Source organism: Vulpes vulpes, chromosome 7, assembly GCF_048418805.1.
Source record: "Vulpes vulpes isolate BD-2025 chromosome 7, VulVul3, whole genome shotgun sequence".
Classification (NCBI taxonomy): domain Eukaryota; kingdom Metazoa; phylum Chordata; class Mammalia; order Carnivora; family Canidae; genus Vulpes; species Vulpes vulpes.
Genome location: NC_132786.1, coordinates 123,937,385 through 123,959,742, shown reverse-complemented (window position 1 = coordinate 123,959,742; position 22,358 = coordinate 123,937,385). Strand labels below are relative to the sequence as shown.

At 44.1% G+C, this 22,358-nt stretch overlaps 1 protein-coding gene across 1 annotated transcript in view; it reads right to left on the bottom strand.

The window, feature by feature from the left end:
* Nucleotides 1–1,188: 1,188 nt before the first annotated feature.
* The window catches only part of KCND2 (potassium voltage-gated channel subfamily D member 2), a 474,833-nt gene continuing 453,663 nt past the window's right edge, over nucleotides 1,189–22,358 (bottom strand). Inside the window, exons 2-6 of the mRNA XM_072764896.1 lie at nucleotides 19,230–19,392; nucleotides 10,027–10,122; nucleotides 8,918–9,010; nucleotides 5,691–5,938; nucleotides 1,189–3,875 (exon numbers count right to left, since the gene is read on the bottom strand). Of these exons, the coding sequence (XP_072620997.1) occupies nucleotides 3,698–3,875; nucleotides 5,691–5,938; nucleotides 8,918–9,010; nucleotides 10,027–10,122; nucleotides 19,230–19,392 (778 nt within the window). The 3' untranslated portion in view covers nucleotides 1,189–3,697. The remainder of the gene's footprint in view (nucleotides 3,876–5,690; nucleotides 5,939–8,917; nucleotides 9,011–10,026; nucleotides 10,123–19,229; nucleotides 19,393–22,358) is intronic.

Sequence of the window (22,358 nt, the reverse complement as noted above, 5' to 3'; positions counted from 1 at the left end):
TGAAATCTACGCAGTGCAGAGCAATAACCATTTTTGTACCTGTGAGTTAATAAAACAAACACCTAATAGCACTCCGGGGAAGAGGAGATGCCTTCCTTATGAAGCTCTGAGGAGTCATGTATTTGATATCAAGAATCCTTTTTATTCTGTTGAGTAATGGTGCCAGCAGCCGGTGATAGAACTCCCTGGAGGCTATTTCCAAGCCAATGGTGTCACTCGGCTGAAGGAATAGGGAGATGTGTTAGACCTTTTCAACGCAGGATGGGCATCTCAATAAATCAAGGACTCTAAAGGAAAAGAATTAACAGGGAAAAAGAAAAAAAAAAGTAGACTGTCCACCAAGAGGAACACTAGTGATCGCTCTTTGAAATCTCTCTTGGAACTAAATGATTTACTCTGTGTTTCTCCCTTTTCTAATAAGCTTTAAACTTTTCCTGGCTTTTTGTTTCCTACTAAAGAGAAACCATCAGATGAACTTTTTTTTTTTTTTTTTATAAAAGAATAAAAATCTAGGTATGTGTCTCAGAATAAATACATGTAAATGTACATATATACGCATACCTAGAGCTAGAGAAATACACCACCTTGTTTCCCCAACTAGAAAAGAATCTTTGAGATTCTGACGGAGCTCTGACCAACGTCCTCGCCTCGGAGCTCGTTTGCTGGACAGGAGGTATATGAGGCTCAGGCGCCAGCCTCTCTGCCCACGCCGTCCAAGAGGCACGCGGCAGGTGGGGTTCCGGCTCATAGACCGGGTCTAGACACACTGCAGAGAGCACCCCACCTAAAAGTATCGCACAAACAAAAACAACTGATTGTAACCATCCTACTTTTTTTGGGGGGGGGGCGGTGACCAACAAGACCTTGTAAGATTTACTTGAATTAGGTAGTAGCTACAGAGTTGTAGGTACCAAGGTATTTCCAAAAAGGATCATCTGAAGCAGTGGGCACTCTTTCATCGTTAAACAGTATTAAACTGTTCCTTTGAAACGTCTCCTCCTAAATCCCCTTTGTGGGCAGCAATCTACTGCCTCTACCGATTTAGACGAGATTTAGGTGTTACTCACAATCAACGGGTTCTTTGAGTTCCTACACGTTACAAGGTTCTCCCAAGTACGGGTGCGGCACGTCCTAGATCTTGGAAAGGAAGGAAGCCCAGGAAAAAAAGAGCAACGGTCAACCACGTGGTCCTGTTCAAGCATGCACATGTTTTATTTAAGTATTCTCCAAAGGTCTATTTTTTTTTCCAGCATAATGCAGATATTATGCTATCCTTTGAAATAAGATATATGAATTTCAAACAAAATTGTCAAAAACAATGACCTCGGTTACTCCATATGGTACACAGAAATAATTACATTTCACTTACAATACAGATGCACTTAACACAGTCATCAATAGTCATTCACCACCAACACAGTATATTTTTTAAATCACCTAAAACACCAAAAAGTTTTTTTTTTTCTTTTCCAAAAATCTAAAGAAATTAAGAGTTTGGGATAAATGAGAAGTCGAAAAGGAGGCAGAACTGTCAACTAAAATAGCCTAACTGCTTTTTTTTTTTTAATGTAGTATTAAGAACATGAAAATAGAACTTTTCATTGGGAATCAGAAGACCTAAGTATTCCCGACTGCGGTTTCCTTAGTCTACTTTTTAAAAAGTTTTTCAACAAATGCCATCACAGAAGTTTCACTATATTTGCTCTAGAAGCATAAAGTGACATGAGGCAGGTGTTAATATAATTGTTAATATCCACGCTCCAGGAAGATTAGTAACTTTTTAAAAGACGTACTAGAAATGAAGCCAGTTCTTCCCTAGAGATAGTAGAGAGGATCTTACTTTTATTCAGCGAATTATTTGTTAAGATCTACCATGTGCACAGCACTGTTCTAGAAGCTATTCTAGAAATGGGAAGCAAGGATCTCTGGCTTTACTTGAAAATGGTTGGATTAATTCCTTTTTATGATAAATTATGATAAGCATTTTTAAAATCTTCTATAGTAGAGGGATAATTATTAATTCTTTCCGTGTACGGAGGCTAAACTTTATTTCTTACAGTGGTGGTTTGGAATGAACAAAACTTTTCATTCGACGTAAAACTTTTTTACACTGTCACGCGCAGACACGTCTGCTGATATATCTCAAAGGTGAAAAGCTGTAGAGACTTTTCACTTAAATGTACACAGAGATCGACGTTGCATCATCAAACTCCTGTTCTGATTTAGTGGAGAAAATCGCTCCTCGCAGGACACAGGGACCTTTCTCAGATACATTCGTGCCGCCTTCTCCACGGGTGTGGAAAGCGTGCTTTCGTCAAATACTGCTACGTAAAACACTCTAGTTTATCTCTGCCTTTCAATTCACATCGGTTGTTCTCAAAGTGTATTCAAGATCTAAAGTAAAATAAATAATACATCAAGCGAAGTTCTGGGATTACTGATTTGGTGACATCAATCCCAGCCTACTCTTTGCCTGAAACCCATAGCGATACGTCCAGTGTCTGGGCTTTTTCCCTAACAGCAAAGAGGTTAGAGAGATCATTCACGGATGTCAACTCCTTTCTCCTAATTTTTGACAAGGGGATTGACGATAGCGATCTACTTACAAGGTAATATGCTGGGGACTACAAAAGTAGGAAAGTCATTTGAACTACAAAACGTCAGTCCGGTTGATGACGACAAACCCAATAGAAAGGCGCTAAAGAAGTCCAAGAACAGATAATGCACCGTCACGGGGGGGTACAGCGGACCAGAGAATGTTACCGAAAGACATTTATGGCACAATAGTCTTGGATTAAAAAGTTCTCTAAAACCCAGCCACACCGCAAGTTTCTCTACGAACGTGGCTCTTACTGTATCTATGAAGATCTGGAAGGTACAACAACAACAACAAAAAAATCCTGATTCCTGATACAACAGGTGTACAATGAATTATTGCGGTTGTAACAGTATCTAGGTGCAAGGTCAAACGATAATTAATACTGAACTATCTGAACACGTTAGATTTACTAATGAGCATCCCCATGAGAAATACCGCAGCTCTAAAAGGAGTTTGTTTGCACAGCCCACCATGGAACATGAACAATCAGCTTGTTGTAAGTGCACAGAAATTCCCCCTTTCTACAATTATAGTTTATCATGCCTATTCTGAAGACAACAGAAGGACACTGAAATCACTGCTCCAAAGAATTCTAGCATGCATTATGATGGTTTCCTTCAGTCAATACAAATGTGTCGTAGGAGTTTCTTTTTTTTTTTTTTTAATACGTAATAATCTTCATCATAGCCAATGTTCATGGTTTTAACAGGAAAAATTTTTATCAAAATGTTTTCCATATTTTTTTTTGTTTTGCATTCAACTGGAACATTATGTTCAAAGATTTGTTTTATTTATTTTTATTAAAAAAGAGTTCAGATCATAAGAAGCATCGATAGGCGGCATTTCATTGTGCTCATTCACAAAGTCAAAGGGTCACAGACTCTTCCTCTGCATGACAGGTCAAACTCTGCCCAGAAATGCCATTTGGTGGTTTCCTTTCCATCCTCAAGTTTGGAAGCTTTGTTTTTTTTTACTTCACTGCCAACCTTCTCGCTTTGCTGTTCTCATCTGCAAAACGTGTATTGTGTCTTCTTCCTTCCGCATGGGATTCTTTGCCCAGCCAGAGCTCCAGTTCTCTTAGACCTGATTCCAATTGTCTTACAAAGCAGACACTCTGACAATATTGCCTCCTGAGTACTCTGGAGACTCTGGCCTGTCGTCTCCTTCCGGGGTGGTCACTGGAGGTGTTGGGATGCTTATTATTGCTGTAGTCACATATGGTTGTTCACAGTTTAGTTTAACACATTCTTCCATCTTGGCGTTTAAACTGGACCGGCTGATGAGGAAGAGAGAGATTTTTTTTTTTTTAAAGTAAGCTGTTTACGGAAACCCTGTTTTCCCTACCACCGAGGAAAGTGTTTTCACATTTGTCCGTAACGTTTTAAGTATCTCTAGAACAGTCACCGTGATTTTTTTTTAAAAAACGAAGAACCAAAAAAACAAAACAAAACAAAACAAAACAAAAAAACCCAAAAAACGAAGGACCAAGCCTAGTATATGTGGAGGTGAACGTCAGCCAGGTCACTGGCATTAAGTAAGTGTCTAGAAGGCACCTCGAGCTGGTTCCATCAAGTGTGTCTCAAAGTGTGTTCTACAAAAGTGCAAGGAAGAGACTCGGGTCGGTTTTGGAAAGTCTGGGTTGGGCAAAGTAAGATCGTTTTCAGACGGGACCCCTGAGAGCTTTGCGATGCTCACGGAAGGGATGTACCTCAACGACCCGAGAACGTGTCTCAGTTCTTTTGGCCACAGGGGTAAAGATGCCCTTAAAGCTCTCAACTTAGTGACAAGTAGTTCTAATAACCCCGTCCCCCCTCCAAGTTAGCCATTACCAGAAATTCAAGATTTTCCCCCATGGTATTCTCGCACGAGGTGTATACTCCATCTGGCTGGAGGGAAAAGGGGAGAGGAACAAGGAGGGTGCACCTAGGATGTTAATTACTCAAACCTAATTACCTTATTTTCATGGAAATCTCACTCAACATGTGTATGTCCTAAAATTTTCTTTCTGATCACTTCTCCGCCTTCTACTTAATTTTGGAACGGATGGAGAACAACGCGGAGGTAGAAAATGTGGGAGACGGAAATCTTCCATCGTTCCAAAATTTAATATTCTGGTCCCAGAGACATCATCTGATTTATGTAAATCAACACAGCCCGAATTCAGAATCTCATCCAGCTTTTTCACAAAGATTGTTGAATGAGAACAAAGGAGCAGCCCTGGACTGATAGACTGTTAATATAAAAACACAGCTATTTAATTTGAAGGACAAAGCAAAATTATGTTGGCAGAAACTGATCATTCTTAATCAGTTGTATTGTTTAAATGGGTTACCTTTTGTTACACATACATGTTTGTGGTAAAAACAAGTAACCAATAAAGAGAAGCAAAGGGAAATCCCAGTAGAAAAATCCCACTTAAATCGTCCACGAAGGAACCAGAGGTGGACAATTTTAGCATTTCACTTATATATTTTTATTTGTAATGGATTGATTTCTGTGTTCATTGTGGCCCCAAATATCTTTATGATCAAAATCATATGTTGAGACACTCGTGTACGCATGGTTTTATTTTTCACTCTTACATCAAAGGTGTCTGTGTAGGTGGCGCTGAGCACTTTCCAATGATGTCAGCATCAATCTAATTCATCTCTGGAGTGGTGTTGCCTCGCTATCGTCTCAGGCTCTTTGGGGCTCCTGAGTAGAAAGGTATCTGCTCCCCTAAGCCAACGTGGTGGAGGTAGAGAGGCGGGAGCCGCGCTGCGTGCGTGCCTGGCCACCGCAGCTTCTTTCTACCCTTTATACTGTACACCTGCTACTTCCGACCCCGGGAGGGTCGCAGCAGGTCCACTTTCCTACTTGCTACCCTATTAGTTTCTGTCTCATTTTAAACCCTAGGAACCAGGATTTAGATGCCACGGTGCTTCTCAGGTGTATTTGTCTAAATAAATAAATAAATAAATAAATAAATAAATAAATAAATAAAATACTAAATAAATAAATAAATAAATACCCTTTGCCCCCCCCCCCCCACCGCCCCAAAGATTGCCCAGCACACCCAGCAGCAGGGGGCCTGCAGGATCACCCCGGGTACCTGTTCGACAGCGGGGTCCTCTCCACGCATCTGATCTGGATCGTGCTGAGCTCTTGCACACTGCCTCGGTGGCTTCCTGACACGTTGGCATTTGGGATGCGGAAGGTTTTCTTGTGTCGTCGTGAACAGCAAGTGCTGGTGACTCCGTGTTGTGAAGACAGAGAGGGGCTGTGACTGGAAGGCCGGTTGCCGGGCGCCACTTCCATGCAGCTCTCCTCGAAGACCTGCTCATCCACAAACTCATGATTCTGCTCCGCGGTCGCGAGGGCGAGAGAAGGGGGCACAGAAACACGTCGTCACTTTAGGAAGGCGATGGCTGCCTTTGCTTTCTTAAGACTCAAACACGCCCCTACCCTGAGACACCCCGGCGGCAACTGATGCCACGTCCCTAGAGACGGGAACCTGGCCGCCGGGCTCCTGGTCGGCCCTGCACACCGGCACCTGCAGGCTCACCGAGGGTCTCTCTAGGGACTACCTGTATCCTCAGATATCACTTGTTAGGGGCGCCCGGGGGGCTCAACAGCGGGGGAGGGGTGTCTCCTTGGGCCCAGGCCATGACCCCGGGTCCCGGGATCAAGTCCCGCGTCGAGCTCCCTGCATGGAGCCTGCTTCTCCCTCTGCCTGGGTCTCTGCCTCTCTCTCTTTCTGGGTCTCTCATGAATAAATAAGTAACATCTTTAAAAAAAAAAAACAAGTAAAAAAAAAAAAGAAATATCACTTGTGAATTTAAACATCACTTCTGGAACGGAAGAAGCAAAGAGAAAAAAAAAACCCTCTTGAAAACGCTGTAAGACAGCGGTCACGGCGACTGTGTAAGTTCACACCGACTTTTCTTTTTTGAACAGATTGGAATTATGGAAAAGACACAATTCCGATAGGATGCCTCATATTAGACGGCCTGTTGGATGTCAGCAAATATTTTCACGTGGGATTGAAAACATTTTTTAATCAGAAAGTGAGATCCTGGAGATACTTTCTATTTCTTGAGATGCTCCTCTAAAACTCCCAGCGTACGGACAAGTGACTTGTTAGGTAAGTCGGTAAAATACTGCCAAACGGGCCACTCTGTGACCCAGAAGGGGACAGCCTGCCCTCTGAGCTCCTTCCTTACCCGGTGACCGTCCCCGGCTGCACGCATCGCCTCCGCCCGTATGCAGAGCGGCCCTAGCCACGGGGCGCACAGCGATGGGCATCATTCACACACCACAATTTAGAAAAACCACAGCGCAAATTTTGCTTTTTTAGAGTTCTTAATACAGAATCACTTCCTAACATGCCTATGTAAGAATCTCGCTTCCGAACTATAAGGGAAAACATCTGGGTCTGAACGGCCGGGGGAGTGACTCGGTGAGTATTTTCTTCTTGTCTTGGTGTAGGTGGGAACGACCCTGTACCGGGAGGCTCCGCACATGCCAGGTTCCGCGGAACCATCTCTCATCCTAAAATATTAGTGAAACAATCGAAGCAGTTCACTGGCCAACAGCAAATGGATTGTTTTCGTTACCCATTTTGTCATTTCTTTGCTGAGACAAGCATGTTGAAGTGAATGAAATCTCAGGACTCCACTGTTTAAGGTCCAGAGAATAATATGACCGGATAGGACAGGATTTCGTGAAGAAATGAATTTCAGTATCAAATTTTCTGGGGAAAAGCAGAGCTCACGAGGGATGCGCAGTCTGTGTTCTTCCCTCACGGTGCGCATCCCACACACGTGCTACAAGCACCCGATGCGTGAGGTCCTACGCTGTCACCTCGGTGACGGAAGTGAGGTCAAGTCCTCTGGCTGCTGGTTATTGTTGTGGGCAGCTTTATTTGAATGATATGAATCGGTGTTAGTTTTTTTTTTTTTTTTATTTAAGAGGTAAAACAGTAAAAATAGAAGATAGCGAAAAATGAAAAGAGGGAATTCTGGAAATAAATAGATCTATTAATGTCACCATTTACCTTTCAAAGAGTTATCCTCAGCTACAGACCTTCTCCTGTAAGTTATGGATCTTCAGTTACAAATGCAAATACCATCCGGTAACTACCGTGCTTTAAGCCCTCAGACAAGTCCCCATGTATTAGGAGACAGGGATGGGGAGTCTCCACAGGCCTCCAGGGTCTCGCCAGTCCCTAGACTTCCGCTGCCTCCCCTGGGTCGGCCTAGGCTAGGCCCTGCCTTCCGATGGCCCCCGCACTCTCTCGGCTCCTCTGGGGCCACCTGCAGCCTGCCTCTGCGGCCTGCGTCACCTTGGGGCCCTCTCCCTTCCTTGCCTAGCCAGCTCCTGGTCGTCCCCGCAGGTGTGCATGCAAGTCGCCTCGCTGCCCTGTCCCGTCAAGGCTCCTCCGGCTTTGCACCCCTCACCGTGGCCCCGATTTCCCTTCGGCAGGTGCTGACGCTCCTCCAGGAACCCCGGGTGTGTCCCCGCTGTGGAGGCGGGATGGGGGCCACCCAGGCTGCGCCCCGCCGGCCACCACACGGGAGGCGAGCAATGCGAATTCGTCGAATGACCGTCCGGGGAACCGGGCCAGCGCCCGGCCGGTGCCCGAGGTGCAAGGGCAGGTGCGGGCATCTGGGGAGCCGGGGAGAGGACCCGAGGGGGCAGTTTCCATCAGCTCTGTGCTCACAGACCGTGACCCCCCGACAAGCCAGCGAGGGAAGGGGTGCGGAGCTTCCTAGCAGACGCCCTCCGCGCCAAGGGGCCGCCCCGGATTAAAGGTGTCATTGCCCTACGGGGACACACAGTTTCTTGTTACCTTTCTTGTTCATTACAACCTGTTAATGAAAGACGCTTCTACCTGGTTACTCTCCATTTTTTCCTGCTCCGGCTATCGGAATGCCCCTTACCTCGATGTCAGGATCGCCTGAATGACACTGTTTTTTGATTAATGAGCATTCCAATAATCAGGGAGAAAATGGTATTTTATAGGGCCTGCAGCCGGCCGTCGGGAAGCAGCTTTCCACCTGCGGTAAACCGGCATTTCAGACTGAAGATAACCACGAAAGACGCACACACTTTAAATAACCCTCCGGAATACTTTCCGAGTTGAAATGTCACTATAGTCTTTCAAAGCCATTTCAAATATTGTGGGTTGGGTTTTTTTTGTTTGTTTGTTTTTTTTCATCTTTTATGTATTTTCCAGTACCGTAGAGAGTGAACTCATCCTTGGAAGCACGGAGTCTGCACAAAGGCGACCGGGGTTCGTGTCCCAGCACAGGGCGGCCAGACACGCCTTCTCCTTACCGTGGTTTTCTCCAGGCAGTGCAGCAGGTGGTGGTGCTGGGTTTCAAAGCTGGAGCCGGATTTGCTGACAAAGGCCTGCTCGTCCTCGGAGGACTGTCAACACACAGAAGACAGAGGCGCTTCCTATTTTATTTGCAAACAATGAGAACCTCAGCCACACATTTCCACCGAGAGCCTGGCCTATCTCCTGAGATTCAATGGCAGCATTTTAATTTCTTTTTTAACTAGAAAGGGACAAATGCGCAGTTGCTTGTCATTTCGGTAACGAGCGAGTACGTGTGAGCCGAACTAGCGCTGCGGTCTTGGTCCGCCTGCCTCCCTGCCTCCCTGAACTGCAAATCGGAATCGTCTGACTCACCTGCCACCTACCTGGGGAAGCCTGCGAGCCCTTCTCTGTGGCTGGTGAAGCGGGATCCAGGCCCTCAGGACCCGCTCGCCTACATCAAAGCTATTCTGATGGCCAGAGGGCTGGGGCCCTACCCACGCGGGCGGCCGTGGACCCCGGAGGGTGCTCCCCCCCATCAGGGAGCCAGATGAGCCCTCCTGACCGCACTCAGAGGAATTTTAAGGAAATAAGTCATTTTGAAACAAAAATGGGTTTCGAGTCGAGGATTCCTGACCTTCCCCTTGTGCACATAAGCCAGCAAAGCAGGTCACCAGCCGAGGTGCTGATTCTCGGGCGACAGGGGGTCAGCAGCCCCGGGGCAGGGCCCAGGGGTCGCTGCTGCCTAACAGAGTGGCCCCAGGGTGGCACGCGGGTGCCTGGGCATTTACTTCGATGTGAATGAACCTGTTGTGGGGGTGAAAGCCAGTATTTTTTGTAAATACGGTGTAAACAATTTAAGCTCTTCTTAAGCGGCTATTTGAATGAATCCAGAGGCAAAACAGCCCTAAACTGAGTAACCAAGTTCCCCCTTTAAATAAAAAAAATAATTTGAAATTTTGTAAAAAAAAAAAAATGTCCCTAGCCAGAGGGAGCATTTACAGAGGGCACTTGGGTGGCTGGAGGAGCCACCGTCCGAGTCCCCCCAGGCCATGGAAGGCCGGACACGAGCAAATCCCCATCACGCGAGGAAAGTGGCCACGAGCAAGTGACACGCGGCCCGTACCTGCAGCTGGTTGGTGAGTAAGCCGTTGCGCTTGCTCTGCATGTAGGCGTTGGCGCTCCCGCTCTTGGCCGCCCGGATCCTGGCCAGCCTGGCTTTCTAGAAGCCGGAAGAGAAAGAAGTGGTGGGTTAATAGCCAGGAGCTGTTTCCTTACCGCAGTCAGCGCGCCCTGGGGTCACACGCACGTGGGCACCCGGGCAGTGAGGCCCAGCGAGCTGTCCCCACGGTGCTGAGGATGACACCTGCACGCTTCCTTCCGTGCACTTCTTCAGGGCCACGCAGTCCCCCCCCTGGCCGCTGGGTCACCCCCTCCACTCGGGGCCCTGAGTCTCCATGGTAAGATCAGGTTCTCGCATTGTTGTCTCTGTCCCTCGTGTTCAGAGAAAAATGACAGTATTGCTTCATTTAGGTTCCCACTTACCCCAGGCGGAGTAGCTCAACGAGGTGAAGACATTGCAAAGCAGCTTCCAACTCACCTTCATCTACACTCGCCCCCTTTTAAAAATAGCAAACACGTTCCAGGAACCAACCGCCTGCCCGCCCGCCTGCCGTCTTTGCTTCCCACCTTTTTGCCTTCTTGCCTTTTTAAAGGTTTTTTTTTTTCTAAAAAAAAACAAACAAACAAACCCTGCACTCTCAACTATTAAAGATTTTCTTGCGATTATTTTGTTAAATCCGGCAACGTGGACCTCGTGCCGAAGAACATGGAGTCTCAAGAAGAAAAAAAAATCCCTAATCCACCCGCCTTTTCTACTGACACTGGTCCACACTAGAGCACACTTATCTGATTTCTGTTTCTCTCCTGAATTTGTTGAAACGAGAGCACAGTGAGCCACTCCAAGGAGATTTATGACATTACTGTTTAATTTTAAAATATTCATGCATAGAGAGTGTTCGATTTAGAGGGCTTTGGGGTGGTTCCTTCAAGTGTTGACACCTACAGAAAGATCACCAAAGCGATATTGCTGAGCAAACTGACTGCTTAGCCAGATTTCTGGTATTCCCCTCTCCTCTGGAACTGCTGTTGTATCTGGAATGAGCCACGGAGTGAGTCTGGTTTTCACCTCCTGGAGGACACTATTTGGGTGAACGTTCTGTTTGCAAGATGTGTATCCAGCAAGTGTATGCAGGAAAGCAACTGGAACGGCGTGGTGCAGTTCCCATAGAACGACTCCCTAAAGATCCCTTCTTTTCCCTTTCTAAACAACCCAGATAAATCCTATCTGTGGTCTCCAGCCCCGCGATGTTCTTTTTAATAAAAAAAAAATCTAAAAATTATCTAGATTTTTTAATGGAAAATGAATATATACATATGACCAAAAATTCTATTCATACAAAAGTGCATCAAAAATAAGTAAGTCTCTCTGGACCCTGGAGCTGCCCTATTTTTATGCTTCAGAGGAACCACTGGTCATATTTCTTTTTTTAAAAAAATAAATTAATATTTTATTGGTGTTCAATTTACCAACATACAGAATAACACCCAGTGCTCATCCTGTCAAGTGTCCCCCTCAGTGCCCGTCACCCAGTCACCCCCACCCCCCGCCCTCCTCCCCTTCCACCACCCCTAGTTCGTTTCCCCGAGTTAGGAGTCTTTTTCTTCTCCCTTCCACTGGTCATATTTCTAAGGAATCTTGCCAGAAATTTTCTAGGCATATAAATTAAGAGTGTGTTTGTGTGTAATTACATATACATGTGTATCTTGACGTGTGATCACATCAATACGTCATACATCAATATACACATATTCTTACTCATTTGGGACAATATGCCTCCCACTCCTTTGCACTCAGCTGTTCTCATTTAATAGATCGGAACTCCCTCCGTATCTACATATATAGATCCACCTCATCCTTTATAAATACCTAGTAGGCCAATGAATAAAGCATCGCTTACGCAGCCAACCGGCTACCACTAATTTTCAAGGCACCTTTTGCTGCTACAAGCAATGGTGCCTGCCTTGGACATCATGACGAACTTATCTGCAAGACAGATTTCCAGAAGCAGAACTATTCCTAGATCAAAGGGTGCGCGTTGCGTGCCTGTTTTGTTGGATAGGTTTTACCAGACTTCCCTCCAAAGCTGTACCAAGATGCCCTTTCACGCCCAGGGTCTGCGGGTAGCGCTGGGACGCTGAAGCTCTCAAAATAGCATTGAGATATCATCCGGCTTCAACTCCACCCCTTCTCCCTTCCTCTGTGAATTTACTCTTCCTGTTTGCGGATCCCAGGTTAAAATAATACTTTGTACGAAGATCATATTCATAAATGATGGGAAAAAATAGACAAATTTCACTCTTGGTTGGCGGTATACTGTTTAGATCACCCAAAGTACTGAGACAATGCTAGAGAAGGAGGTTGGGAGGGAGGAAATTTTTAACTTCAAAAGCTGTGCTGCGCAGCCAGGATTTCAGGACTTGATAAAACAATGGGACGTGACAAGCACTTCTGGAAATGACTTTGAATTGATGTAATAATTCAGAAATAAGTAACCTAAGTATATATTTGGTTTCCAGAAAAGGATTATTGCTGAAATTTGAGTCCTAAAATCTCATTGGTCTCCTGAAACGCTTAATGCCTTTTCTGGTCTCACTCTGACCCCACCCTACCCCTTCCTCCCACCCTCCCTCTCTCCATCCCCCCTTCCTTCCTTCCTTCCTTCCTTCCATCTCCCCTCCTTCCTTCCCTCCCGCCTTCCTTCCTCCTTTCCTTCCTCTGTCAACTACTGCATGTTAGTCACATGGTTTTTATCACGGTTACTAGCCTCACCTGTGTCATTCTCCAAGCACTTAGCAGCTGTATCAGAAAACATTATTTTTTTTTCCATAAACGAGACACTTATTTACATTAACCAAAACCACTGTCCAGCAAAGGAAAATGACATGTCTTTCCCACCGTGGAAAGCCTACATGTGGTGGCAACCAGTACAAGAGAAGTGGCTCTAGGCTTCAGGGAAAAAGAAGCAGTTGTTTTAGACACAGAATAGCCATTTTGCTAAGCCAAGTACTATGATTAGAAAAAAAACCTCCCATCTCAATTTCAATCACGACTTTTCTTTCATTTTACAACGATATCCTATGAGTTAATTGGTTTAATTGGTCTTGTGGAGCGCCACACCAAATGTCTGTTGAATAGTGCTGGCTTTTATGACCTGTGATTACATCTTTGCTTTCAGTAGGTAATTGAGGAAATTTCTTTTACAAAGATATTTTAGAAAAATCACTTTACTTCTGAGCCAGTCAGTATGACAATCTTGGCAACGGTGGCCGTGCAAATGGGAGGTCAAACAAAAACCATCCACCGGTAAGAGGAAGTGTATTCCTTGCGGCCCCCACCCTCAGTTTTGTAGGAAATACAACTTCTTGGCATGGCCAAGTACCAGCAAATATTATGGAATGAGAGTAAAGCTTCAGTAAATACTTTAGCCTATTTGGAAAAGAGGAGGCTTCCAAATTTTTAATTAGACAAAAAAGGTTTATATTGTCTGTGTAAAAAAAAAAAAGAGCTTTGAAGTTATTTTTGATCGTCTTTATCTGTCTTGAGAAACACCGATGGTGTTGGAAAAAATAAATTGTCCCATAAGCACATTTCCCCCGTGCATCTCAATTCTTCATAAATTCAGCTTTCTTCTTAATTCTCTAAATTAAGACAAATTTCAATCCTCAGCAGGATTTCTCAAAGTTGGGTTCCAAGGAACTAGTAAGTGTTATGGGTAGAATCCAAACCAACCAAATGAAACCAACGACGGGTTCTGTGGTCAAGAAAAGTTTGGGAAATGCTGAGAGGTTAAAAGCGTTTCTTTGCTGTTGGATTCCTTACCATACATTGTAGATGTTCATTGTGAAGACAAAAGGGGGGATACAAGTATATAATTTTTTCTCAAACTCATCTGACCAGAACCCTTTAACTGTGGAGTAGTCGGAGGCCCAGTATGCAGTGGTTTCAACACGTAGATTGTCTTTTAATTGCACCAAGTGACATTACATAAACTTTACAATGTATTCTCTGGAACAGAGGCAGGGGACCCAGTTGGAGAAAGATACAGGATAAGCCAAAAACCATTGAGACGGCAATGTTCCTAAATGCCATCGATCTTCTCAATGAGGTCTGAGGTAGATTGTGGGAAGTTATTGGACCACGTTACTGGCAAATCACAAAATGTTTTCAATACTTTTGAAGAACAAGGGCATCCTAGGCAGCTTCAAATTGAGGCATCGAAGGCCTTCCTCCTTTGCAATGTGAGGCAATTCCTCACTCCTCAAACATCAGCCCACGTGTAGCATATGCCATTTATTCTGGAAATCCTTCCTTCGACTTGTTTCCTTCACTTAAAGTTTAGTAAAATGTCTCATGTCGGGGTAGCACATTAAGCTTTATCAGCTTTTACAAATTTAAGGAATTTATTGGCATCGTTCCATTGGTTAAGGTAAATATTCCCCTAGAAATGAGACAAGTTAGTGCCAAATACTAATAAAGAGAGAGGGGGTATGGTGGGGGGCAGTCAGTGGGAGATAGATAGTCTAGGATTCCCAGCTAGCTCTGGAGTCTGATGAATCGTGGTGATGGCAGGGCTGGGTAGAGACGGTGCTGGCATTGGGGTCAGTGGAAGGGACACCAGACCCGTGGCCCCAAGAGTAGTGAAGGTTCTCTAAGTAGGAAGAGGTAAGAACGGAAAGAAGATACAGGCAGGTACTAGAGATGAGAATCATGCTTCCCAATATCGTTTCCAACTGGTTCTAGGCATACCCATCCTACGCCGGGGATGGAGGACATTGTCAAGGCGAACGTCACCTCATGGTTCATTCTTTCACTTCCTACCCAAGTGTCAAGAGCCTATCGTATGCCCGGCACGGAACTCAGAACAGCAGAGAAGGAGAATACAGTGTGATACACGGTAACGGAGCGTGCATGATATTGTGGGGGAAGAGAGGATGGAGAAATTAATGGCGTCCACATCCGTTAGGAACATTTTCACTAAGTGGGTGATATGGGAGCTGAGTACCGCGCACTGAGCGGGGTGGGTACATTCGGTGGTGTGGGGATGGAACGGAGACTTAAGGGCAGAAGTAGGTAATTCCATAAGGGCTGAAGCACAGAGTGGATTTCAAGAAGTATGAAACCTCCAGATTCTTATGTGTGTTGGTGATGGGGCTTCTTAAACTACAGACCAAAAAATCTGGTTATCCACAGAGGCCTGGCGTAGGGCCTGAGTCATAGGTTTTAATATTCTAATAATAATAATATCTAAGAGAGATCATATTCGGGCTTTAGCAGGGTGTTATTTATTTTAAATTATTCTAGAATGCTATAGAAATAATCCAATTTGATCATCAATGAATGTCCTAGACAAATGGCTCTAGAGTATGGTTCTCAGGCCAGCGGTATCGCTCTCACTTGGGAACTCGTTAGAAATGCAGATTTGCAGACTGTAATCCCACGCGACGGAATCAAATGCTTTGGGGGTGGGTCTAACAATCTGTGTTTTAACAAGCTCTTTAGATGATTCCAATGTGTCTGAAGTCTGAGAATCATCACCAAAGCGCGATCAACGAGCACCGGTAACTTCTTTCTGTATCAATGTCAGCATCTTTACGCGACAAGTAAAACATTTACTTCCATTGCACATTGGCTGTACATCGGCCCATTGATTCAAAACTTCTCACTGCATTTAGAATTATCTATAGGAAAATCCCTAAAGATACACGGCTTTAACGATGACAGAATTTTCTCCTCTTTGACTTTAATCAATAAGTGTATAAGCATAAGCAAGTCATCTGTAAAATGGAAATAATAACACTTCTTTTGCAAATTGATTGTGAAAATATAAATAACAGATATAAAGCACCTGAGATATGCTAGAAAATCTAGAGAGAGTTGTTGTTTTTGCTATTAGCCTATTAAATTTTATGATTATTATTACTATTATACTTGATAATTACTTACAAGTTAGTCTTGTAGATCGACCGGTGTGATTTGTATTGAAGCAGGGTAGGTTCCAAATGTCATTGCATCAACCTGGCTTTATTTTAACAAACGCCTTCTACTCCATAAATACTTTTTGAACAACCGAGTGATTAAATAAATCTATTAAAATAGAATTACCTGCGGTGAGAGTGAAGGAGAGATGTCACAGTTCGTCTAGACTCACCCACGGGTTAGTGTTTGGTCAAGAAATGATCAAGGATTGCTAGAAACGGGTAAATGATGCAATTCTTTTAAGAGTGGGGAGAGGGAGTGAAAGTAGAAAGGATCCTTGCTGAGGGGAGAACCCAGAAGAAGGAAAGTATCCCTAAGTGCCTAGGGGAATGTTCTCAAACTCGTATTGTATATATTTCATGCTCTCGCTTGAGCTTGGAGTTGAAGATGGGACCAAACACCAAAAAGTATGATCTGAAAAACATTTTGTAATACCCCTTATTATTTTTAGCCTGACTCTTATTTTTACTGAATGGAATGTTTGCTTGACTGAATTAACTGGCTATTTTTTCATGACTTTGATATTTGTCAAATCATCCGGTTCCAGATAAACCCAAACTCCCTTAACCACACACTTTTAAGGAATGTTTATTCCGTTTCTTTTTTTGAATCTCCTGGGAAGGAAAATAGGAAATATTCCTTACTTACTTCCATACCCATTATTCTTTCATAGATAACTCTGGTTGGTTTATTGATCACAGACTCTTTACTGGACATAACACATTAGGTTATTATATTTGGCTTGATTAATTTCTCTAGTAGCCACACAAAATTCATCACATTACGGCAGAAACTTAGAAGAGGGGAAATATTTTTAAAGATACCAAAAATCATTCCTAAAGCACGCTTTTCAATTTAGTGTACTTAAAAAATACTTATTCGTTTATTTTTTGCGTTCTGAATTTATTTATGCAGAAAGGCTTCTAAATTATTCTAAGATTTTCCTTACTGATTCGCTTGTTGCAGATGACAAAGTCTGAAGAAAATGCAGATATTTTGGAGTTCCACCTTTTTGAAAATCAGATTTATTCTTCCTACAGTTTCCATATGGGTGGGGTTTTTGTTTTTGTTTTTGCATTGAGAAAATGAATCACAGGTAGCTCTTGTATCAAAGAAGGCATTTCTAGAATGGAGATGGATGGGTCCTGGGGAGCTATGCTTTTTGTAGGATTTTTGTTATTTTGAATAGTGTACACGTAAGCCCAGGAGAAATATTGTAACATGAGGGCAGAGACACAGTCGTGTGCACCGAAGTCCCTGATGAGGCGGCCAACTGTGGCTAAAATTTCTCCCTTTCTGCTTGCCAAATGTGTGCCCTACACGAGACTATACCTGGTCAGAGGGTGCCTTTGTCTAACCTCTGTTTATCGAATTATCAGTTTCATAGATTCATATTAACCGGACTATCCTACTCTCTACAATAACTAGTTAAAGGGTAGGTACCTGTCTGAAAATGGGGGATTCTCTGAAGCTATGAAAGACACGGCTGACAAAGTGGGTCTTTGCAAACGGATCTGTGCTGGTGGACACGACCGTGTTCTCAGGACAATATGCTCTGTGACTAGACTGATTAGCTTGAACTTTCCCAAGAGTTACCTTATGAGATTTTTATACCCTACTAAAAGACTAACATTGTTCAAAAGCTTACTTAAAAGCCTGTTCCAGAATTACCTACAAAGCCAGTCATTTTAAACGACACCCAAACCTCTCATGATATTTTATAGTCATACTACAGGATCGGGCATCCACAGTCATGGTTATGAATAGTTTTTGGAAATTAACTAAAATAAAATTATTCATAAAGGACCATGATACGGTGTCCACGAGGAGTACTGGGGATGCAGCACCACAGTCCTGAGGAAACTATAAAAGCGATTTACAAAATTATTTCTAAGAAGCAAGGGCCCTGACTCTAAAGGTGACTATTTTGACAAAATCAAGGAAGGGAAGTGTACTGACGTTTAGTTTTTCTGAGAAGCAGTCTCCTATAGTGTTTGAGGGTATGAACCGGGGAGCCTCGTGGGCTTGGATTGAATGGTGGTTCTAAAATTTATGGAGTATGTGCCCCTAGAATGTCTCAACTTCTGGATACCTTAGGATCCTCATCTGAAAAATAAGAATAATTATGACGACTCACTCCCAGACCCATGAAGACAACATGAATCATTTTTCAAAGACACCAAACCAGTACCTGGGACATAGTAAACCAGCAATAAATGTTACCTATTGTTAGCATTACGATATGCTTATATCGATTTCTATACATGTGCGTATGTTCTTCACCTCCCTGAGAGGTAGGTATGTCTTCCCCTTGTACAGTGGTGTACGCATCCTGCTTCCTTGTAGACGGATTAATACCTGGCACGAAGTTCAGAGAATCAGTCAACTGCTGGGCCAGGAATAAAACTCCGCTACCAACGATCAGATTTCTCCTACTTCCTGGGTCAACTATTGAAAATATCTGAGACGTATCTTAGTTCCTTTTAATAGTCCTTGTCTACTGGGACCAGCTTGACCCCTGATGGATCGAGAGACTAAATGAATCAGGTCTAGAAATCTGACTCTGATAAAATTTGCCAGGAGTCTATCTTTGATTTTGCTACCATCATTAGCGCTGTTTACTCCATGGTTCCTTCTCTCTGCTCCGATTGCACAGTAGGATTATATTTCCCTGCCCACTTTGAAGTCACACATGGCTGTGTGCTTACTTTGGCTAGCGCGGTACAAGTGGAAGGGGACCTGGCCTACTTCTCGGAGGAGGTTTTAGGAGTCATTGTGATTCATCATGTCCTGCTACCCCTGCTTCAGTGATTGCAGAGGCACCTTGTCAAGATGCGAGTGCCCACGGCCGCCCCAGTCGTGGACCTGCAGCATGACTGAGAAATATTCCTTCTTGTTTTAAGACACTGAGATATTAAGGTTCTTTCTTTCTCTTTCTTTTCTTTTCTTTTCTTTTCTTTTCTTTTCTTTTCTTTTCTTCTTTCCTTCCTCCCTCCCTCCCTCCCTCCCTTCCTCCCTTCCTTCCTTCCTCTTTTTTTTTTTTTTTTTTTTTTTTTTTTTACTGTAGTATAACCCCTGGATTTGAAGAACCGATTAGTATAACCTAGCTTGTGCTGACTGATGCAACTACCGATGCCATCTGGAACACCGAATAGCCTGTAAAGGATTTTCAAGCTCACTCTAAAAAAATGGGAGATGCTAAATCATGGTTGCAAGAGCTGAATACACACCTTCTGTGCCCTCCGTTTGTCTGCTCGTTGATTTTGGTGGTAGATTCGACTGAAGTTTGATACAATCACCGGAACCGGCAGAGCAATGACCAAGACCCCGCTCAGCGAACAGATGGAGCCAAAAATCTTCCCCGCTATGGTTTTTGGTACCATGTCACCATACCTGAGTTAGAGGGAAAAAAAAAAACAAAAAACACATAGTCGTAAGTCACGGAATGTGGTTTCTGCCTGCTGCAAGTAGCTTTCTCCCTTAATTCAAATGAATGGGACCAGTCGATCTCTACTTCATGACTACAATAGACATGGGTTAAGACTGTAATAAAGCAGAAATCATTAAAATTACCTCTCACTCTTGCAGGAATTGATTCTAACATTTAGAGATCTCTTGACTGGAAAATATGTCAAGCCACATGACGTAATGATAGTTCTTCCATGTGTCCTTCAAATAATATGACAAAGTTCTTTATATTTATTTATAGCCTGTACTTCCAAGCTGAATTTTGTAATCTAGATAACATCCTTTCCCATTTAATTCTTCCAGCATTAGATTGGTTATGAAATTCAAGTAGAAAAAGTGGTATGGCACATTCCTTTTATCAGATGTAATCGCTTAAAAAACAAACTTTCCAAGGTCTCATTAACCTTCGCTTGTTAAATCCAATGGCCATCTCTCCCTGATGATCTTATTCCGTCTCTCATTTGTATTTAATTAGTTTTCTCTCTCTCTGGAACACTTGCTGTTGGCTTCAGTGTTGGAAAATTCCCCTTGTGGTCCTCCTACCTCATTGGCTGCTTCCCCATCTTCTTTTCTGGCTTCCCCCCTCTTATCTGATTACTAGACCTTGGGGTGCCTCAGGTCGCAGACTCTCACTGTCTCCATCGAAACCCTTTCCTACGTGATTTCAGCCAGTCTCCTAGCTGGCGGTCACCTATATGCTGCTGATACCTCAATTTATATTGACAGCCCTGATGTCTATATTGGAAATCAGACTCATATCTTCAGTGGTCTGGTCTGCTTGGTCCGACCCCTGGATTTTGAAGAACCGATTAAGAGCCAAATAAGACAAATTGGCCGAATAGGAACTCTTATTTCTGCCACCCCCAAGTCTGTTCCTCCCACGGTCTATCACGTCTGATTGCACAGAACTGCAAACCACCCAGGTGCTCACACCAAAATCAAAAGAGTTTCCCCCAATCCTCAGTCCCTGCGTCTTGTTTCTGAGCCAGTCCCATTATCACTGACCCAACCAAATTATATCCTGTTCAGGTCTCTTTCCTCAACCTCCATTTTACCACAACAACCCAACCCGTCAGCATCCCCTGCCTGAGCTGTGGGTAGATACAGCTTCTCACCTTCTTACCTCCTTATAGCTTCTTACCTCTTTCATATTCACCCCCTTACAATTCATGCCAACACGGCAGCCAAGTTGTGGTTTTATATTTATTTTATTTTATTATTTTATTTTATTTATTTTATTTTTTTATACATTTATTTTTTATTGGTGTTCAATTTGCCAACATATAGAATAACACCCAGTGCTCATCCCGTCAAGCGCCCCCCTCAGTACCTGTCACCCCCACCCCCGTCCTCCCCTTCCACCACCCCTAGTTCGTTTCCCAGAGTTAGGAGTCTCTCATGTTCTGTCTCCCTTCCTGATATTTCCCACTCATTTTTTCTCCTTTTCCCTCTATTCCCTGTCACTATTTTTTATATTCCCCAAATGAATGAGACCATATAATGCTTGTCCTTCTCTGATTGGCTTAGTTCACTCAGCATCATACCCTCCAGGTCCATCCACATCGAAGCCGTTTTAGAATGGAGATCGCACTGCTGCTACTTTGCTTAAACCTTCTAATAGGCCTGGAGCTAAAATAAATCCAAACTGCCCACTTTCATCTCCGAGGGCCCGTCTTGTTTAATTACTGCCTGTATTTCACGCCCCCTCCCACCCAGGGCGCTGTCCTCCGGCCACACTGGCCACCTGGCTTCCTGCCCACATGTGCAGCCACCAGATTGTCATTGCGCAGGGTGAGACTTAAATGTGTCCATTCCGTAAGTTATTTCCTGGCCACCTTAGCCGTATTGATCTTCTCTCCCCTAGTCATTCTCTGTAACATTTCCCCTTTGCGTGAACTCACAGTACTAGGAACACATGATATTTTATGATTAGCAGATTTATTTTTTGACTACCCACCTGCCCTGCTGGCATCAGAATATAACCCTGACTGAGCAGGATCTGCTCCAACTAGCGTCTCACCAGCACACAGCAGGCTCCTACTAAAGAGGAGTTGGAGAATCCGTTCTCCCTACCACACCGATACAGAGATCTTCTAGGATCCACTTCTGGGGAGGGGGAAAGAAGGTCTTTTGATCACATGACTGCAGAAGTGACCCAGCTATGCCTATGGAGCCCCAGCTACTCCATGCTCAGTTTGGGGCTCGCGGGGGGGGGGGCTCCCCACTCTGAGAGGAGCTCAGGGGTTGGAATCCAGACTCCAGGAGGTTTAGGAGGACTTGGGGTTGCATGATATCTTGAAGGGTGGCCTAGGAAATGATCACTCTGATTAACATTGTTTTGTAGGAAAACATTTGTGTATCGGTACGGAAAGGCAAGTTGTGGAGGGACAGGCCCTGGAAAGGCGAGAGCGACAGCAGGCCCCACTGACTGGCACATGTGGCGACCCCGGTCCAGGCTCTGGGCCTTGCTTCGAAGGCTCAGTTGTTCACTCCCGTCAGTGTTGGCGGGGGTCAGCAGTTGAGCTAATTCCCTGCAACTAAAATTCCCACAAGATTCTGGCATCGGGACGACAGTATTAATTTATAGTAAAACCAACAAACAAAAGAAAACATTAGAAAAAAACCCAGGAATTGGAATGCCGTGTCCAGATGAAACAGGGTCTATCAGGGAGGTTAAATCATAATCTGAGGTTTATGTTAGTAAGGAAACAGCCACACATCAAAGAATTTATAAGATGGACCAAAAAGTCTTGGGGACTTTCTTACTATAGGATCTGTCCACGGGTTGGAGGACGGACCCCGTATACCATGCCGTGTGCCCGCGAGCCAGTCCGTCCGCCACGGCTCACGCTGTGCCCAGCCACATCTTATAGGCCTCTTTTTACTCATGA